A 19,697-nucleotide genomic window follows, 5' to 3' on the forward strand; every position below is an offset into this window, starting at 1 on the left:
TCGGACCGTATCTACATCAATGATAGACACGAGTCCACCTTTTACTAATGGAGACTAAGGCTATGTTTAGTTCACCTGAAATTTTCTGATCTGAACTTATCTAATCTGATCTGAACTTATTTTTTCTGATCTGAACTTATTTTTTATGATTACAAGATCTTATCTTTTAGATTTTTTTCAATATATAAGAAAAAATATAGTCATGTGGGGTCTTGTTTGATTCGTCTCAATGAGTACTTTATTAATATTCAATTATTATAATTTTTACTAATATGTGATGAAAGATATAATAATTTTTAAATATAAGCATAATCTGAACTGATTTGATCTGAACTTATTTTTTCTGATCTGATCGAATTAGATCTGAAATAAACAAAAATAAGGTGAACTGAACATAGCCTAATATAGTCGTGGAGAAATGAAACAAACTAAAGGAGCGACTACTTGTATCTAACAATATCCGCCTTTCTTTTCCTTACAGTCTCAGCCTCTATCCTGTCTGTCTCTCTCTCTCTGTCTTATCTACATTGATAATGGAAGGGTTTAAGGCCTTGCAGGGTTTCTCAAAGTTGCTAACTTGCTACAATAGATAAGGTAATGCAACACATTTAAACTTCTTTCCCCTTTCATTCTCTTTGCTTAATTTTCTCTGTAATGGTTGCTCCTCTCACTATGTCCATGGATCTTCATTATAATTTGGGTGTTCCAAATGTATCAGAACCCAAACTCTCCTATTTCTTCTCTAAAACCTCCAGACACCCAATTCGAAAATTCACTATTTTTTGCAGTTCCTCAAAATCCCCTCCCAAATTAGAACAAACCCATACAAATCCTTCTCTTTCTGACCAACTTAAGCCTCTTTCTGCTACAATTCTCTCAGAAAATGCTCAAGAACAAGCTCAACTTTTGAGAAAACCTCCCAAATCTACTTGGGTCAATCCCACAAAATCTAAGCCTTCTGTTCTTTCTCTCCAACGCCAAAAGCGCTCTCCTTTCTCTTACAATCCTCAACTCAGGGACCTCAAACTCTTCGCTAAGAAGCTCAATGACATTGATTGCTCTTCTGAGGAAGCTTTTATTTCCATTCTTGAGGAAATCCCACATCCAATCACTAAAGAAATTGCCCTTTTGATGCTTAATTCTTTGAAACCATGGGAGAAGACTTTGCTTTTCTTCAATTGGGTGAAGGCCAAAAATTTGTTTCCTATGGAAACTATCTTTTATAATGTTACTATGAAGTCTTTGAGGTTTGGTAGGCAATTTGAGCTCATTGAAGGTCTTGCAAATGAGATGATAGATAATGAGATTGGTCTAGATAATATTACGTATTCGACGATTATTACTTGTGCTAAGAGGTGTAATCTCTTTGATAAAGCGGTGGAGTGGTTTGAGAAGATGTATAAGACTGGTGTGATGCCTGATGAGGTCACGTACTCAGCTGTTTTGGATGTGTATGCTAAGTTAGGGAAGGTTGAGGAGGTTATGAGTTTATATGAAAGAGGGAGGGCGAGTGGGTGGACTCCGGATCAAATAGCATTTTCCGTTCTTTGTAAGATGTTTGGTGAGGCAGGGGACTATGATGGTATTAAGTTTGTATTGCAGGAGATGAGGACTCTAGGGGTACAGCCTAATTTGATTGTCTATAATACTTTGTTAGAGGCAATGGGTAGGGCTGGAAAGCCTGGATTGGCTAGGAGTTTCTTTGAGGAAATGGTTGAATCAGGTGTTACCCCGAATGAAAAGACTCTAACAGCACTTGTTAAAGTCTATGGTAAGGCAAGGTGGGGTAAGGATGCTTTGGAGCTCTGGGAGCGAATGAGGTCAAAGGGATGGCCTATGGACTTCATCTTGTATAACACATTGCTTAGTATGTGTGCTGACCTTGGGTTGGAAGAGGAAGCTGAGAGGCTCTTCGATGATCTGAAACAGTCCGAGCACTGTAGGCCTGATAGCTTTAGCTACACGGCTATGCTTAACGTATATGGTAGTGGAGGAAAGGTTGATAGGGCCATGGAGTTGTTTGAGGAAATGTCGAAAATGGGTGTTGAGCTCAATATCATGGGATGCACTTGTCTCATACAGTGCTTGGGAAAGAGTAGGAGAATTGATGACTTGGTTAGAGTTTTTGAGGTCTCAATTGGGAGAGGCATCAAGCCAGATGATAGGCTCTGTGGTTGCCTGCTTTCTGTTGTGTCCTTATGTGACAACACTGAAGACGCGAATAAGGTTCTTGGTTGTTTGGGACAAGCTAACCCAAAATTGGTTGCCTTCATCAAATTGATAAGTGAGGAGGGAAATACATTTGAGATGTTAAGGGAAGAGTTTAAGAGTATACTGACGAATGCACAAGTTGAATCTCGAAGACCGTTCTGTAATTGTTTGATTGACATCTGCAGGAAGAGAAACATGCAAGAGAGAGCTCATGAGCTTCTATATCTGGGAACCATTTTCGGGTTGTACCCAGGTCTACACAAGAAAACCGCAGGTGAGTGGAGTTTGAATGTGAGATCACTATCTGTTGGTGCAGCCCACACTGCTTTTGAAGAGTGGATGACAAGTCTATCAAATATTGTAGAGCGCGAAGAGGCATTGCCAGCATTATTTTCAGCCTATACTGGTGCAGGAACTCACAAATTTTCTCAAGGTTTGGCTAGTGCCTTTGCTGCTCATGTAGAGAAATTGGCCGTACCATTTAGGCTTAGTGAAGATAGAGTAGGTTGTTTTGTTGCTACTCGAGACGATATTGTATCATGGGCGCAATCTAGGATTCCATCTCCTGCTTTGTCAGCCTAAATTAGGAGCCAAAGGCTAATACTACATTACCTTAAATTTTGTAATATACTGGCTCTTTTGTAGGCTGCCAGAATATTGTTATTTTTATCTTAATTGTGTCTTTGAAAGCCTTAGAGAAAGCATAATCTTACTTTTCATTGTTATGCAATGTCGAAATTACGATTCACACAATCGATTATATGGTTTCTAAATCCTCCTCCCCACCCCAGACCCCTTCTCAGAAAGAAACAGAGAACAAAGAGGTTTTGTACATAGTTTGATTACTGTTATACCCATTTTCACCTCAAAAGTATGTTTTTCCGGATGTTTATGAAGTGATATGTTGAGATCTACCAGCATGTTTTCAGTTTAAAACATCTATCCGGTGACTCCTGGTAGTATTTAACTGGGTTTTGTGCTTCTGATCAACCTGCAACAAGTTTTTTTGTAGCACGTGCGAATGCCTGACGCTGTTTCCCAGCTTATGCATGCACCTTGTATTGCTCATCTACTTCTTGTAAAGTGTATTTACAGGTACTTGTAAGGTACTTCAGTTTATGTTCTATGGCACTGTCCTTTCACGGATGTTTTTCTCGTCATCGCTTACTGTGATACTGATTGGGAAAGTTGTCCAGACAGTTGTTAATCTACATCAGGCTATGCTCTATTTTTGGGAAAATTTTATTTTCTGGTGCTACAAGAGCTAAGCCTCCTCTACCGAAGCTGAGTTTAGTGGTATTGCCTACTTCAGATTATGGTCTGATCCCTTCTTGCTGAACTTGGACTTTTCATTCGTCATCAGGTGAAGCTATATTGTGATGATCTTTCTGCAACATAACTCATGGCCATTTTGGTTCATCATGATCGTATTAAACACATTAAACTTGATTTATCACTTTATTTGTGGAATGTGTTTGTTCATGGGAATTTGAGTGTTTTCACATCCAGTCTGTACATGGTTCCCCTTGCGAAGAGTGAAGGGGTGTTACAGTGGCCATAGATTAATTATGCAATTGTGTAACAACTTCATCATAACATAATTATAAGGCGCCAGGGCTCCCTAGAGGGTGGAGCCCCTAGTTATCTTATATCACAGAAAAGTTTTAAAATAAAATTTATATGAACCTGATCTACACTAAATTAGTGTAGATTTAATATTAGTATTTCCTCCGTTTTTTTAAATAGATGTAACATTTGACTTTTCACACTTATTGAAACACAAATTTGATCCATAATATCTCTAATTATATAATTGTAAAAACTATAAAAATTGTATATTTGAAAAGTGTATACCAAGACGAATCCAACAAGATCCCACGTGACAATATTTTTCTATATATATAAATAACAATTAATGGTCAAAATGAGTTGTATGAATAGTGTCAAAAGTCAATATGTTACATCTAAAAAAGAACGGAGAGAGTATATACTTTCTCTATTTTCTTAGTTTCAACAATTTCCATTTATAGGTGTTTTTATTTAGATGCAACATTTCCTTTCTTGGTAATGGTTTTGGGACTATTTTACCATTTTATCCTCACTTTACCTACCTTACATGCAAAAAGTATGGATAATTGGGTCAAATCTTACTCTTTCTCCCTTTTCCTTAATATTTGTGCAAAAAGACAAATGTTGCAACTAAAAAAACAGAAGTAGTATGATTTATGGTAAAAAAAAAGGGTTATTGTATAAAAGAGAAGTACTCCCTCTGTATTTTTTTATCTTTCTCACTTAGAATCTTGACACTATTCACAAGTAGAGAGAATCTTTTAGATTTCTCTCGATATATAAGAAAAAAATATAGTCATGTGGGGTCTTGCTTGATTCGTCTCAATGAGTACTTTATTAATATTCAATTATTATAATTTTTACTAATATGTAATGGAAGATATTTAACATAGAATAAGTGCATTGGCAAACGTGCAAAGTCAAAGTAAGAAAGATAAAAAAATACAGAGGGGGTAGATATAAACAAATAAGGGTTATTGTGTGAGAAAAAAGATTACAACATTATAATGTGGAAATTTTTTCATAATAAACTAGTGTAATAAAAGGGTGATAATGATAAATTAGTATAACTTAACATATTGAAAGGTACTAGATGAAAAATAAGGGTCATTATATCATATGAGTGGCTTTGGTTGATGCAAGACTAGCTCTTACACCAAAAGAGTTAAGTACAAATGTAAGTACTAAACTTTCTCAAAAGTTACAATTTAGGTATCCTAGATGTAAAATTGCAAATAGGGTACTCAAAGTAACTTCTGTTAAGAAATCCGTTTAAGGTATTAAATTTTGCTACTTTTACTTGCTGAGTTGCACCAGAAAACGATTAGCAATAAGCCAACAGTTAGGGGCCCGTTCGTTATCGTTTTTTGTTTTCAGTTTTTTTGAAAACTAAAAACCAAAAATAGGAAACCAAAAAAAATGGTTTTCACTTTTTAGTTGTTAATTTTCAAAATCATTATGTTCCTAATAAATTTGACTAATTTTTTATTTATTATAGAACGTATATCATATGACTTTGAAAATCAAAAAACAAAAAAACAGAAAACCACAATAATACCGAAGGGACCCAGAATATTAAACTTTGTGAAGTACGGTTACTACAAATTATTTCCAAGTTCCAACGGTAAAAGAACGTGGTATACATAACCTAGTTCATCTTCAACAAAAGCAGGGTATTTTAATTTTAAACGCATAAAAACAAGTTAAATATAGGGATTTTTCGCCAAATGCAGCCTTTTGTATATGCGAGTTTGTTAATTGCAACCTTTTCATTTCAAACTCTCCAATTACAGCCCTTTAAATTGAATGTACATTTAAGTTGCAGCCCAATTTGGATTTGGGGCCAAAAATGACGTCATGGTTAACCATGGTTAACCTCCAACGAAAAATTTTGTCCCAACCTTTTGAAAAACCCTCGATTTTTCTCTCTCTCTCTCCTCTGACCCTCAGTTGCTTTAAGTTTATTTCCCTTGCTTTTTCTCTCTGTTTCTTCTCTCAATCATTAACACATTTGAGATTGTTTTTCTCTCTCCTCTCCTTCAATTCAGTGCATTTTCATTTGATTTGGAGTGTTGCGCATCATAAGACAAGGTTAGTACAACTAAATTCTTGGTTTTTTCCCCAATTTTTTTGGTTCGGCATTTTTAGGAATTTTTATTTCAAAATTTTTGGGTGAAACAATTAAGGTTTGTTGATCTCAAAAATTAGGGCTTTTGATTTCAAAACCTAAATAAGTGCAATTGTAATCATGATTTGATACTTATGTGACAGGAATTATGTTTAAGAAGGGTAGAGGTTGGAGTCAAGATGGTAATAGGTGTAATTGTGGGTTGTACATTTCAGAAACGAGAGCTTGGACTAAGGACAATCCGGGGAGAAGGTTTTATGCATGCCCAAAGTCTGATGCTGACACCAACATAAGTGGATTGATGAGGAAGACCCAACAGATTGACAGAGAGATATGATATTAGGGCTAATGGAAGACAAGAGACAACTAAGCAATGAAGTTGAGGTGCTGAAGAGGAAGATGATGGAATCAGTTGTACTTGGAAGGAAGAAGGACACAGTTATGTTGTAGATGAAGAGGACAATGGTTAGTTCAGGACTGAAATGTGAGGTTTGGGTAATATGTGAGCTTTTGGCCATATTGTTGTTTTGGTACTTCATCTTAACTTGAGATGTAATGGGGGAATTGTTAGTGTTCTGATTTGTAAGAGCTTCCAATGCTCATTATCTAAGTGTATTAGCAATATGTAAGGTTTTATCTAAGGTTGTAGTAAGTGAATTAGTAATGTAATGAATGAAATAACATTTTGTGTTTGTTCAACCAAATTTCACTTGCATTCAAAGTTGTTCCAAACTCCAAAAAAATGATTGTTCTCCAAACTAAGAAATGCAACATAACATTGTTCTAAATAAACGAGGTTACACAAATTTGTTCAAAAGTAACATAACATTGTCTAAGCATTACAAGACTATCTATTCTGACATCATGTGACTTGGACTATGTGGTGGCCTAGAAGAACTTGTTGTGGTTAGCTGAGAAGCTTGTGAACCCACCATATCCAAGTTTGTAGCCTGTGAAGCTTGTGCAGCATCTCTGGCAGCAGCTCTAGCAGCCTTGTAACAAATAAAAAACAAAAATTAACACCCTTCTTAACCTTGCACATGACTAGGATGAGAGAAGGTTAGTACCTTGTTTTGTTCTCTTTTTTCTCTTCTGTCTTATGTTAGCTTAGGTTAAACATTAATTAACAATGTCTTATGTTAGCTTAGGTTAAACATTAAAATATATCTAAATAATTACAAGAATCAAAGTGAATAAACAACAATTATTTACGCCATTAAAGAATTGCATATGGAAAAGATAAAGGGCAACTTACTTAGGGCATATCATGGGTCCAAATTTCGAAGTAGAAGATGCTTGTGTGGAGCTTCCCGCAAAATTTTCAGTCATTGCCACGTATTTTCAAAAATGCCAGCACGGAGAGGAGAGAGGAGAAAGAAGAGAGGAAAGAAGAGAGAGAAAATGGTGGTCCTGGAGAGAGAGAGGAGAGACAAAATGGAGGTCAGAGGAGAAAGAGGAGATAGAGCAACTGAAGGTCAGAGGAGAGAGAGAGAGAAAAATCGAGGGTTTTTCAAAAGGTTGGGACAAAATTTCCCGTTGGAGGTTAAATGTTACGCTCTATGAAACTAGCAAACTTATATCACACTCCCAAAGATGAGTTCTTAAAATTGGAGACTTGTGCAACAATGATTGATTCAAATCCCAAAGCAGACTCCTGACCAGCAACCTGCACCAAAGGGACCCACCCTGGAGGTTTGGGTGGTATTTCCCCCTCCGAAGCTTAAGTCAGATGTCAGGGATGTAAATCAACTTTTAGAGAGAGAAAGTAGAGAGAGAGAGAGAAGAATTTATGACAGAGTAACAGTACTATGCTCTGAAAAACGTACCTTTCACCCTGAAATCAAGGACTATTTATACTGTTTGAAATGACTGCTGTACCTGGATGTCACCCTAATTTGGGAGCATCTGATTGGCCAATCAAAGTTTTGGGACACGTGGCAGCTGTTAATTGGTTAACACACCTCACTTTCATATAAAGGTGTAAATCATGCTTACTGGGCCTAAGTACAATTTTTGGGGCCAGAAGAAGGTCTTTTTAGTACACTTTCAGAGAAACGTACTTTTAGGCCTGTCACCTTCAGGCCCTTTTTGTACTTTTATTTCCCTGCATGCATGCCACATGTAGGACTCAGATGAGACCACGTGTCAGTACTAGAGCCGTTGATTTTTAGGCTACAACATTTGCCCCTTAAAAGAGGGAGTTATTATCTTTTGGGCGCCAAGACGGTTAATCTTCCTCTTTTAACCGACCTGAAACTGCCCATTCCCTTTATTCAAAGAAGAGGCGCGATTTTGCCGGTCTCCATAGGTCAACCTTGGGCACAACGGTTACTTTTCACCGGATGAGGAGGTCATTTTCACCTTCTATAAATATGTGCCTTAGTCGCTCCTGGAGTCATTTTAACATCGCTGAGAAATTTTCTAGAGAGAGAGACTCTGCAGATTTTTACTGAGCTTTTAGAGAGAAGAACAACTTCCGTCCAAATTCTTACTTTGCTCGTCCAAGGCCTCAAGTCATCTTCAACATTTGTCCGAACTTTCCCCTACAGGTATATTCTCAACTCTTTTTCTTGTTTGCACACATATTTTAAGAAAATGGATTCGTCCTCTTCCTCAAACAATTCCGGCCGCTCAAGGGTTGGTGCTAACCCTAGAACAGAGGGCCTAACTTCCTCGGCATCTTCTAGAGTTGGTCCTATCTTGGCCGGGCATGCATTCTTTATCTTTAGCCATGGACGGCAAAGTCAGACGACCCAGTCTCTACCTGTGCAGGGTAATCTGGCGCGCGTCAAGCAAACGGCTCACATCAGAAGAGGGGTAACCATGCCGGCCTCTAGTTCTGAAAGGGAGGAATCCACTGGGCGAATTCCGGCCGAAGGAGAACGAGAGACCCAAAGCGCTTGTCCTGCCTACCAAACTCCTTCTCCTGAACATGCCGAGGAGGAACCAGAAATCAGGGGCTCCCCAGAAGCCAGCCCGTCCATGCATAGGACGATCTCAGATGAGCTGAGGACGGCTAGCTCTTCTGACCCTGCTAGTGGCTCAGAGGAGCCATCAACCACTTCGTCTGAAATAAGACGGCGGCTAGGTCCCCTTTCTGACCCTAGGTTCATCCTGCCCATGCCTGGCTACCACTTTGTCCTTCCCGGCCGAGAGGACACTATCTTCAGTGCTCCCCCCGGCCATTTTGCAGTTTATCGACTGGCATTAGATGCCGGCCTGCGCTTTCCCCTTCACCCTTTCATCAGCCAACTTCTTCAGTACTACGGCATAGGACATAATCAGCTTGCCCCTAACTCTAGGCAAAACATCCTGACCTTTCTGGCCGTCTGCAACTTAAAGGGAAAGGACCCTTCTCTGGCCGCTTTCACCCATATTCACTATGTTGCCAAGGTCCCTAGGACCATTGAAGGAAGCTGGCTGAGCGTGTGCAATCGTCAAGGATTCTTGACGTCTTGGGATAAGACTTCCAAGATGCACTCATGGAAGGGCGAGTTCCTCTTCGTCCAGGCACCCAATAAAGCGGTGGCAAACCGTCTTCGGTATTTTAGCCGGACAACTACAAACACTGGACGGATGGCCTCATACCTAGAACTGGAGAGTAACTCTGCCGAAGAGATGGTGGAGTACTTCCGGATTTTAGAGTATACTATGGAAGATGTTTCTTTCAAGGGTCCGTCCAATTGGATTCCTTTTAAGGAAATGTTTTACCATGACAACTTCCTAGTCGCTGCCGGCTTACGGCAGGACGAGGACAGAGGTATATCAACTAAAAATCTTCCAAGTAAAAATTTCTAGACTTGCTTATCATTCATCCAACACTTGTTTTATTCCCTTTTGCAGATTCAGCTAGGAGCAACTTAAGGAAGTCATGGATAGGAGACATGAGCTCGTCCAGATTTGCGGATACTCTATGGAAGGAGTACATTAAGTCAGGTGCCGAAAAGAGGGCCGACACTCTGGTAAGCTATTGTATATGTATACATTTTTTTTTTTTTTTTTTTGAACCGGCCGGTCTGCTTCTTCGGAGGGTAACCCGTCAAAATGGTGCCTGGACGACTTGTCTACCCATGGGGCAATTCGTCCAGAGAAACACTGGACGAGCTATCTTCTCAAGAAGCAACTCGTCTAGATTGATCCCTTGACGGCTTGCTTCTTAAAGGGACAGTCCGTCTGGAATAGCATAGGACGAGTTACTCATCTGAATAGCAACCCGTCCTGGTTGATACCTTGACGGTTTGCCTCTTCGAGGGGCAGTCCGTCTAGAGTAGCGTTGGACAAGTTACTCATTTGAGGAGCAATTCGTCCTGGTTGATACCTTGACGGTTTGCCTCTTCGAGGGGCAGTCCGTCTAGATTAGCGTTGGACGAGTTACTCATTTGAGGAGCAACTCGTCCTGGTTGATACCTTGACGTGTATTCTAATCTCTTCCTTTTTCAGAAAAATGCCCCTACCTCTAAGGCTTTGGCCGAAAAAGCCGCAGCAAAGAAACGGCCGGCCGGCACCAGTGAGGCCCCTCCCTCAAAAAAGACAAAGGGCTTTAAGAAGAGGAAGACCACACGGCCGGTTCCCAAGGTCGTCATCGAGCTACCGGCCAAGGAGGAGGCCAAAGAAGAGCCGGCTGAAGCTGACTCCCGGGCCCTCGTGGCCTATACTGGTCCGGCGCGCACCCACACCTTCACAACCTGACGAGGTTGTCATATTGGACGATGCTGGACAATCTTCTCAGCCGGACGCGGCTGTGGACGGGTCCGCCTTTTCTAGGCCAGTGGCCCAACTCGTAGGCCAGATGCCGGCTGCTATAGGACGGCTTCCCGTTCCTCTGGTGAGTCTTACTATTCCAACGTAGTTAGAACACTACGGGTTGGCGGGCGTCCGATGAGTCCGTCCAACAAACAGACCGTGGTTATTCCCATCAGGTGTACTGACGAGTCTAACCTTTCAGATAAAGGGAAGGGTCCAGCTGTTGACGGCTCCCCTAGCCTCTCTGACGATGAATCTTCTCCAGCTTTTGGAAAGATGTCTTCGTCCGATCGTGAGAAGCTCAAGACGGAGCTGTTAAGTGCTTTCCCGAACCTTATATAAGGGGTTAAGGGGAGCATCGTCTGGGCATGTAGGTTACATGTCTCAGCTTGCTGCCGAGGTACATCTTTCTTTTTCTAGACGCTTAGTTTATACTTGCATTATTTTCTTTTTTCATCCGTCCTGACATGCCTTATCCTTTCATGTTTCAGCTTTTTGCTCGCAGCATGATAACAGAGGACTGGGCAAAGGAGCTCAGAAAAGAGAAAAGAAGCTCGTCCAGATGTGACGGCGGCGCTGATCATGCCCAGTTTGCTATGGCCCAGCAAGAGGTGTGCATCAGCAGACCAAGGTTGCGCTTGGAAAAACGGTCTGCCGAGCTAGAGTCTCAGATCAAAGTCTACCTTCTTCGGTTGACGGAGATGCTGGACGAACGGGCTCATTGGAACGTGTCCTGACGGACGAGAGGAACTCAGTCATGACGATGGCTGCTGATTTTTTCAAGGAAACCTCGTCCTTAAGGTCAAGAACCAAGCCCTTCGTACTGAGGTGGCGAGACCATTGCTGGCGCCAAAGAGGCTATGAACACCGTCATAGATACCTCAAAGGAATGGGCAGTGCAAGCTTTTGGCATGATGGCCGAAGAGAGGATATCCCCAGATATCTCGTCGGCTGGTTCCAGGAGGCTTTGCATAAGGCGACTATATCCGGAGCCGACCCTCCCGTTTTTGAAGAATCTTCTGAAGATGAAGAGGGGGAGGACGATGCTGAGGCCCAGGATGAAGAGGACAATGATCCTCCTGCCGCTTAGTTCCTTTGTTGTATCTTGGCCGTGAGCCATTGTAATTTTCCTCCTTTTGTACTTAGATGAATTTAGGTTGTAATCATCTTTTTTACATTTATGAAAAGCTATCTTTTTCAATCTCTCTTGTTCTATGCTTTACTGTTTTTGACATATTACCTTACAACTCATATCTATTACAAGTACAAAAACAACTCGTCATAATATTTGGCGGTCTAATCAACTCTTTTGGCCGATTTCATCATTACTATTATTAAGCCAAGTATAAAGTATTCGTCAATCATTCTGATCTGACCCAGTAGCTCTTTTCTGGACGTTCATAACCAGATGCTCAAGCAACTTGTTTAATTTTTAATTTAAACTTCAAGTATAAAGTTTGCTCGGCCAGACCGGGTTCCGTTCGTCCTTGGACAAAGACTTAGTATTTATAAATTATGCCCCTATATGCCCCCTTCTTGGACGAAGAGTTTTTTAACTTTTTCCGTTCAAGAAGGAGTTAGAAGATAATTTTTAAACAACTAAACAGTGGTTTATGCAGAAGCAACTCGTCCAAGCTAATATTCTGACGGGCTGCTTCTTTGGAGAGCAACTCGTCTGAATGATAGTTGGACGAACTGATTCTTTGAAAAACTCGTCCATCTTTGAATCATGAAATAACTTGTTCCTTTACTAAGGTTGTTATTTCGAAGTTTTGTGGCTTTTGGACGGACAGTAAGATACCTTTACTAAGGCGTCTTATTTCCAGCCGACCTTGTTCAGGAGATGTTTAACTCTTTAAGTAAACAACCGGCCAAATCTGACATGTTTTATCCGTTTAAGAATGATAACATGTTCAGCCGAACTCCTAATGAAAGGTGCATTGTCTTTTTGCTTTGTAAAATTAGTTAGCTTTCGATGGCAGTATGTAACTTAAGCAAACAATTAAAACAAAGTCATAGAGAAGTAGAATTGTATTATATGAAGTTTGCTTGACGGATAGTCAAGGTACATGTCTACATTCTACTTTTTCATTGTAATGCATTAGGAAAAGATTACAATTTAGCTGGTGCTCTAAACAAAGTATTTCTTCAAAGTGTCAGAATTCCACGTCCTAGGAATAGGACGTCCGTCCAATCCTTCAAGACGAAAGGTACCATTCTGAACGACTTCGATTATCTTATAGGGCCTTCCCAGTTAGGAGTAAGCTTGCCTAACTCTTTGGCTCGGCCGACCGCTTCCATTTTTCTTAGGACGAGATCTCCCATCTTTAAGGACGTCTGCAACTCTTTTGTTGAAGTCTCTTGCCATTCTTAACTTATATAGTTGCATCCTCAGCAGAGCATTGCCCCTGACTTCAGGAACTAAGTCCAAAGCCGTCCTAAGAGCTGCCCAGTTAGCATCTTCGAGTACATCATTACTCTTAAGGTGGGTTCCTCAACTTCAATAGGAAGGACAGCCTCAGAGCCATAAACCATCATAAAGGGAGTCTCTCCTGTGGAATTCTTGGCCGTCGTCCTAATTGACCATAAGACCAGCTGCAATTCTTCTACCCAAAGCCCCTTTGCATTGTCTAACTTCTTTTTTATTCCGGCCGAAAGGATCTTGTTAAAGCCTCCACTTGCCCATTAGCCTGTGGATGAGCTACTGCTGCAAAGTGAGTTTAATTCCTTGGTCGGCCAACCATTGACGAAGCTTGGGTGTTTCAAATTGCGGCCCATTATCAAAGACGATCGACTGGGGCATGCCAAACCTTGTAATCAAGTTCTTCCAGATGAACCCTTTGACATCATTGGTGGTGATGCCCCTTAATGCTTCAGCTTCAACCCATTTTGTAAAGTAGTCTACAGCTACTATTACAAATTTCTTCTGGCCGGCAGCAATAGGAAAAGGCCCAAGAATGTCCATCCCCCATTTAGCAAAGGGAAGAGGAAAGAGAATGGGCGTCAAGTAATTGGACGGCTTTTGATGGATATTACCATGCTTTTGGCAACTATCACACTTCTTGGCATAGAGGAGTGCATCTTCTTTTAAGGACGGCCAAAAGTAGCCCGTCCTGAGAGCCCTTTCTGCCAAAGCTCTTCCTCCAATGTGAGAAGCACAAGCTCCCTCATGCAACTCCTTCAAAACGTCCAGACCTTCCTTTCGGCTGATGCACTTGAGAAGAGGCCGATTATAGGATTTTTTGTATAAGTCTCATTCCACAATTCAAACCACTTGTCCCTCTGCTTCACATACTTGGCCTTAATGGGATCAAGAGGCAGACGGCCGGTTTTCTTGAACTCAATGATTGGACTCATCCACTCATCATCTCGGCTGAGAAAACACTTCTCCGGCCTCAATGCTCTTGGCCGCCTTCACTCCCAAAAGACTGTTCTAGGAACATCTCCTTCGCCGAGCTGGCCAGTTTAGAGAGGGCATCAGCTTGATGGTTTTCTGATCTGGGCACCTGATCTAGGACGAACCTCTTTAAAGACTTGATCTCGTCCTTGACCAAATTCATATACTTGCTCATGGACGCTTCCTTGCATTCAAACTCACCATTGACTGACTGACAACCAGCAGAGAGTCAGTTTTAGCTTCATTTCCAAGGCCCCAGCCGCTTTCACATTTTTATGCCGGCTAAGAGAGCTTCATACTCTGCTTCATTATTGGACGCCTGGAACTTGAATTTCATAGCATATTCAAACTTATCCCCTTCTGGAGATTGAAAAATGATTCCTGCCCCACATCCGTTGGCAGTTGAGGATCCGTCCACCATAAGGGTCCAATGACGCCTTCCTGCTGCTGGATCCTGGACGCTTTCTATCGTAGGCCGAGTAAGCTCTACGATGAAATCAGCCAAAGCTTGGCCCTTGATTGCCTTTCTAGGCTCAAATGTTAAATCAAACATATTCAGCTCAACAGCCCATTTTAACATTCGGCCAGAGGCATCCATCTTATGCAACACTTGCCTAATGGCTGATCTGTATATACAAGGATGCTGTGAGCTAAGAAGTAAGGTCTTAACTTCCGGCTAGCCATCAACAAGGCCAGGCCGAATTTCTCGATGGAGGAATATCTGTTCTCAGCATCTTTCAGCACATGGCTCACAAAATAGACGGGTATTTGCACCGCGTCTCTTTCAGCCAAGAGGACTGCACTGACTGCGAAGGGTGATACAGCCAGGTATACATACAACTTTTCACCTTCGGCCGGACTGATCAACCTAGGCAGCTGCCGAAGATGGTCTTTGACTTGCTGAAGCCACACTCAGCTTCTTCCGACCACTCAAACTTGGCATTCTTTTTGATAGTAGCAAAGAAATGGTGACATTTGTCTCCTGATTTTGAGAGAAACCGTCCAAGAGCAGCCAAACAGCCCGTCAACCTCTGAACTTCTTTGACTTTGGACGGCGAAGACATATTCATAATAGCCTGAATTTTGTCGGGATTTGCCTCAATCCCTCTCTGATCAACCAAAAATCCCAGAAATTTCCCAGCAACTACGCCGAACACACATTTTTGCGGATTAAGCTTCAACTTGAATTTTCTCAAGGTGAGGAAGGTTTCCCTCAGATCGTCCAGATGATCTTTCTCCTCTTTACTCTTGACGATCATGTCGTCATATAAGCTTCCATATTTCGGCCGAGCTGCGGCTGAAATACCGTATTAATGAGCCTCTGAAATGTAGCCGGAGCATTTCTTAGGCCGAAAGGCATCCTGAGCCATCCATACAGCCCTTTCTCAGTAACGAAGGAAGTCTTATCTTGATCATCCGGCCACATAGGAATCTGATGGAAGCCAGAGTAGGCATCCATAAAGCTCAGCAGGGCATGGCCGGCCGTAGAATCAACCAGACGATCTATTTTTGGCAACGGGAAGCTGTCCTTAGGACAAGCCTTGTTCAAATCTGTATAATCAACCACATCCTCCAAGTGCCATTCGGCTTTGGAACCATCACAACATTTGCTACCCAATCTGGGTAGTATGTTTCCCGGATGAATTTAGATTTAAGCAGCTTTTGAACTTCCTCATCAACGGCCTTATTTCTGGCCGGCCCCAGATGCCTCTTCTTCTGCCGAATAGGCTTTTGCCCCGGCTCAATGTTGAGCTTATGGACGGCCACCTCAGGGTCTATCCCAGGCATCTCTTCTACAGCATAGGCAAACACATCTTCAAATTCTCGCAGCAACGCAACTAAGGCGTCCTGAATTTCCGATCTCAAAACTGATCCAATTTTCAATGTCCTTTCCGGACGCTCTGGATTCAAGCAAATCTCTACTGGACTTTCCACAGGCTCTGGACGTTCTAGTCCCAGACTCATTATAGCCATTATCTCAGATGAATGCTTTTCTTCCTTAATAGCCAAACACTTTCTCTTCTTGCTAGGCAAAAGCATGGACGGATTGCTTTCAGGAAGAGGCGACTCCTGAACCTTCTCAATTTCCTCCTTAAGCTCACAATCTGGCCTTTACTTTTTGGCCGAATCATCTTCCTTGTCCTTGCTCTTTTTCCAAGATGATGGTTTGAGTGTGGTGAGATAGCATTCTCTGGCAGCTTGCTGTCTCCATAAAGAGATCCAATCTTCCACCATCACACTCAAACTTCATCACATTAAGTGGGTCACAATGACGGCCTTGATGTGATTTAAGGTAGGTCGCCGAGAATGACATTATAAGCTGTCAAGTCTCGTACTACCAAAAATTTCACAAAAAGCGTCCTGGCCGCATCTTTTTCTCCAACTCTGACGGGCAAGGTGACGGTTCCCATAGGGTGTATGACCCCCCGCCAAAACCAATTATAGGATGATTGACCGGCATCAAATCGTTTTTGTCAAACTTTAAACGAGACAAACAATCAGCACTGATGATTCAGTTGAGCTTCCAGTATCAATCAAAATTCGCCTAACCCTTAATTGGCAATCTTCATTTCCACAACCAGCGGATCATCATGAGGCGTCCTAATATTTCCCCGGTCCAACTCGCTGACCACTATTTTTGGAAAAGGATCAGACTCGGCCTGGTTGGTGAGCATAACCTGGCTGAGTTCCCTCAAATAGTTTTTGTGGCCGCGATTTGTCGGACCTCCAGCTGCAAATCCTCCTGAGATGACCATCACTACATCATCATCCGTGCTATCTCCGTCCTCTTTCTTCCTTGACGGTTATCCCTTTTCTGAAACTTCCTTCCTGACGAGGGTAGGTAATTGTTCATCTTTCCTTTTCGAGCCAACTCTTCTAGTGCTCGCTTCAAATGCTTGCATTCATTGGTTTCATGCCCAATCTTTGTGAAAGTGACAATACTTGCTCTTGTCCTGTTACGGTAAGGCGTCTTCATCTCGGCCGGCGCCTTTAGCTCATGCTGATCTTTTATTTCCATCAAAATGGAATATTGATCTTTGTTGAACTCTATTGGTTCAACTGAGGCCGCCGGCTCTGACCGCCTACTTCTCTTGGACGAGTGGTCATAGAAGTCATGCCCAAGTCTCAGCCTTCTTGGGCGGATTCTTTTTTGGCTGAACAGCTTCTTCAACTTTCTTCACTTCTGGCTGTTTTGCTTCAGCACAGACCTCTGTGGCATGAATGAATGCTTCAGCCTCCCTCATGCTTCCGTCAAAGTAGTGATTTTCTTCTTCACCAAATCAAACTTAAAACTTCCTGGTCTTAGACCTCTGATGAAGGCGTCAAACGCCACACCCGCATTCAGATCTTGGATCTGCAAGCCTCAGATTAAACTCTTCACATAACCTCTCAAGGCCTTCCTTAGGACCTTGGATGACTTTCCCAGGTGCATGCTTGTTTTTTGTTCTTGCCGATTAGCCACAAATGACTGGTGAATAGAATACTAAGTTCAGTAAAATTATTCACTGAATTAGGCGGCAAGTTGTTGAACCATTTTTGCGCTACTCCTTTCAAAGTAGCTGGGAAATTCTTACACCAAGTAGCATCGTCCACCCCTTGGACATACATCTGATGCTTGTAAGCTGATAGGTGATCGTCCGGATCAGTAGTTCCGTCAAAAGGTCAATGGTTGGGAGCTTAACCTTTGGGAAAGGAGGGGACTCCATGATCCTGACCGAGAAAGGAGTGGGCCAATTGATCTGGAGTGCCGCCACCTGCCCCTCAATGGGTATGTGCTCCTGACGGTACTCTTTTAAAACCGGATTAGATGAGGTGTTAGCTAAGGCTTGACGCCTGTACACCATAGGCTGCAAAACTGTCTTCTCTTGCCTGGGCTGGAAAGCGATGGACCACGGCTTCGCACCACTGTTCTGGACGGGAGCCTTAAGGACGGATCCTTCATATATGGCGTGGAGCCAGAGGCCGAACGCTGCTGTGCGCCGCCCTCTTGGCCTCCAAGTACTCCCGGCATCAGTCTCCATCATGTGACCAGTAGGAGGGATATTATCTGCTGGACGGACCACCAGTTCCAGTCCATCTTCCTCCTAGAATCACTGACTGCTGGCTGCTTTCCTTTGGAAGGCGGCTTAGTCAATTCTGGCCGAGGTGGCCGACTAGGTCCTGGACGACGCCCTTGGGATCGCCCTTTAGTGGCGCAGCTGCCTCTTCTCTCGGACTCATCTGAAAAAATAGCATGTTGTTCTTAATCTGCTCTTCCATAACAGCGGCCATCCTGGCCTGGAAGTCATTCAATACATTTTCCAAATGACCAGCAGTCACTGGACGGTCAAGATTTTCTTGGATGACTGGAGTTACAGTCCTACCCTCGAGGTGAACGGCAGCATGGCCCTGATCCCTGCCTCGAGGTGGCCTCTCGTCATCAACGGTATCATCCACCTGAACTCTAAAACTTCTGTTCCTTGCCACATTCGAAGAGTGACAGTCCGTCATTTTGCGTCTCCCCACAGACGGCGCCAAATGTTACGTTATGAAAACTAGCAACTTATATCACACTCCCAAAGATGAGGTTCTTAAAATGGAGACTTGTGCAACAATGATTGGTTCAAATCCCAAGCAACTCCTGACCAGCAACCTGCACAAAGGGACCCACCCTGGAGGTTTGGGTGGTATTTCCCCCTCCGAAGCTTAAGTCAGATGTCAGGGATGTAAAGGAACTTTTAGAGAGAGAAAGTAGAGAGAGAGAGAGAAGAATTTATGACAGAGTAAAAGTACTATGCTCTGAAAAACGTACCTTTCACCCTGAAATCAAGGACTATTTATACTGTTTGAAATGACTGTTGCCTTGATGTCACCCTAATTTGGGAGCATCTGATTGGCTAATCAAAGTTTTGGGACACGTGGCAGCTGTTAATTGGTATACACATCTCACTTTCATAAAAAGGTGTAAATCATGCTTATTGGGCCTAAGTACAATTTTTGGGGCCAGAAGAAGGTCTTTTTAGTACACTTTCAGAGAAACGTACTTTTAGGCCTGTCACCTTCAGGCCCTTTTGTACTTTTATTCCCCTGCATGCATGCCACATGTAGGACTCAGATGAGGCCACATGTCAGTACTAGAGCCGTTGATTTTTAGGCTACAACATTAACCATGACGTCATTTTTGGCCCCAAATCCAAATTGGGATGCAACTTAAATGTACATTCAATTTAAAAGGCTGCAATTGGAGAGTTTGAAGTGAAAACGCTGCAATTAACAAACTCGCATATACAAAAAGCTGCATTTGGCGAAAAATCCTAAATATAGAGAGGGACCCAGTGAAATCCATCACCCAAAATAAACCACAATCTTCAGTAACATCAATAACTCGTTAAATTTTCTCTTTACAAAATTTCTAGCTACTACATCATCAGCAGCAAGATAATTCCACATAATAAACTACAAAAACGTACCAAATGGATTTGATCGATAGAAAAACCCTTCTAAAACAATGAATTTGAAAAAACTCACATAATACCCATTCTTATTGTCAAGGGACCAACTCAACCAAAAGCTTAAGCTGATGGTTGAGGCCCCAGCAATAGATCTATACTCAATCACTTATAACTGACAAAACACCACCTACAACAAATTCAAACAAAACACCATAAT

General features: G+C 42.1%; 1 protein-coding gene across 1 annotated transcript; it reads left to right on the plus strand.

Annotated features, from left to right (window-relative positions):
• The first annotated feature begins 458 nt into the window (after positions 1 to 458).
• Positions 459 to 2,964, plus strand: LOC104892953 (pentatricopeptide repeat-containing protein At5g46580, chloroplastic). Its single transcript, XM_010678980.4, has one exon. It carries the CDS (start codon positions 655 to 657, stop codon positions 2,791 to 2,793), a length of 2,139 nt encoding a protein of 712 aa, XP_010677282.1. The 5' UTR covers positions 459 to 654; the 3' UTR covers positions 2,794 to 2,964.
• The last annotated feature ends 16,733 nt before the right edge of the window (positions 2,965 to 19,697 follow it).

Source organism: Beta vulgaris, chromosome 5 (genome assembly GCF_026745355.1).
Source record: "Beta vulgaris subsp. vulgaris cultivar EL10 chromosome 5, EL10.2, whole genome shotgun sequence".
Lineage (NCBI taxonomy): Eukaryota > Viridiplantae > Streptophyta > Magnoliopsida > Caryophyllales > Amaranthaceae > Beta > Beta vulgaris.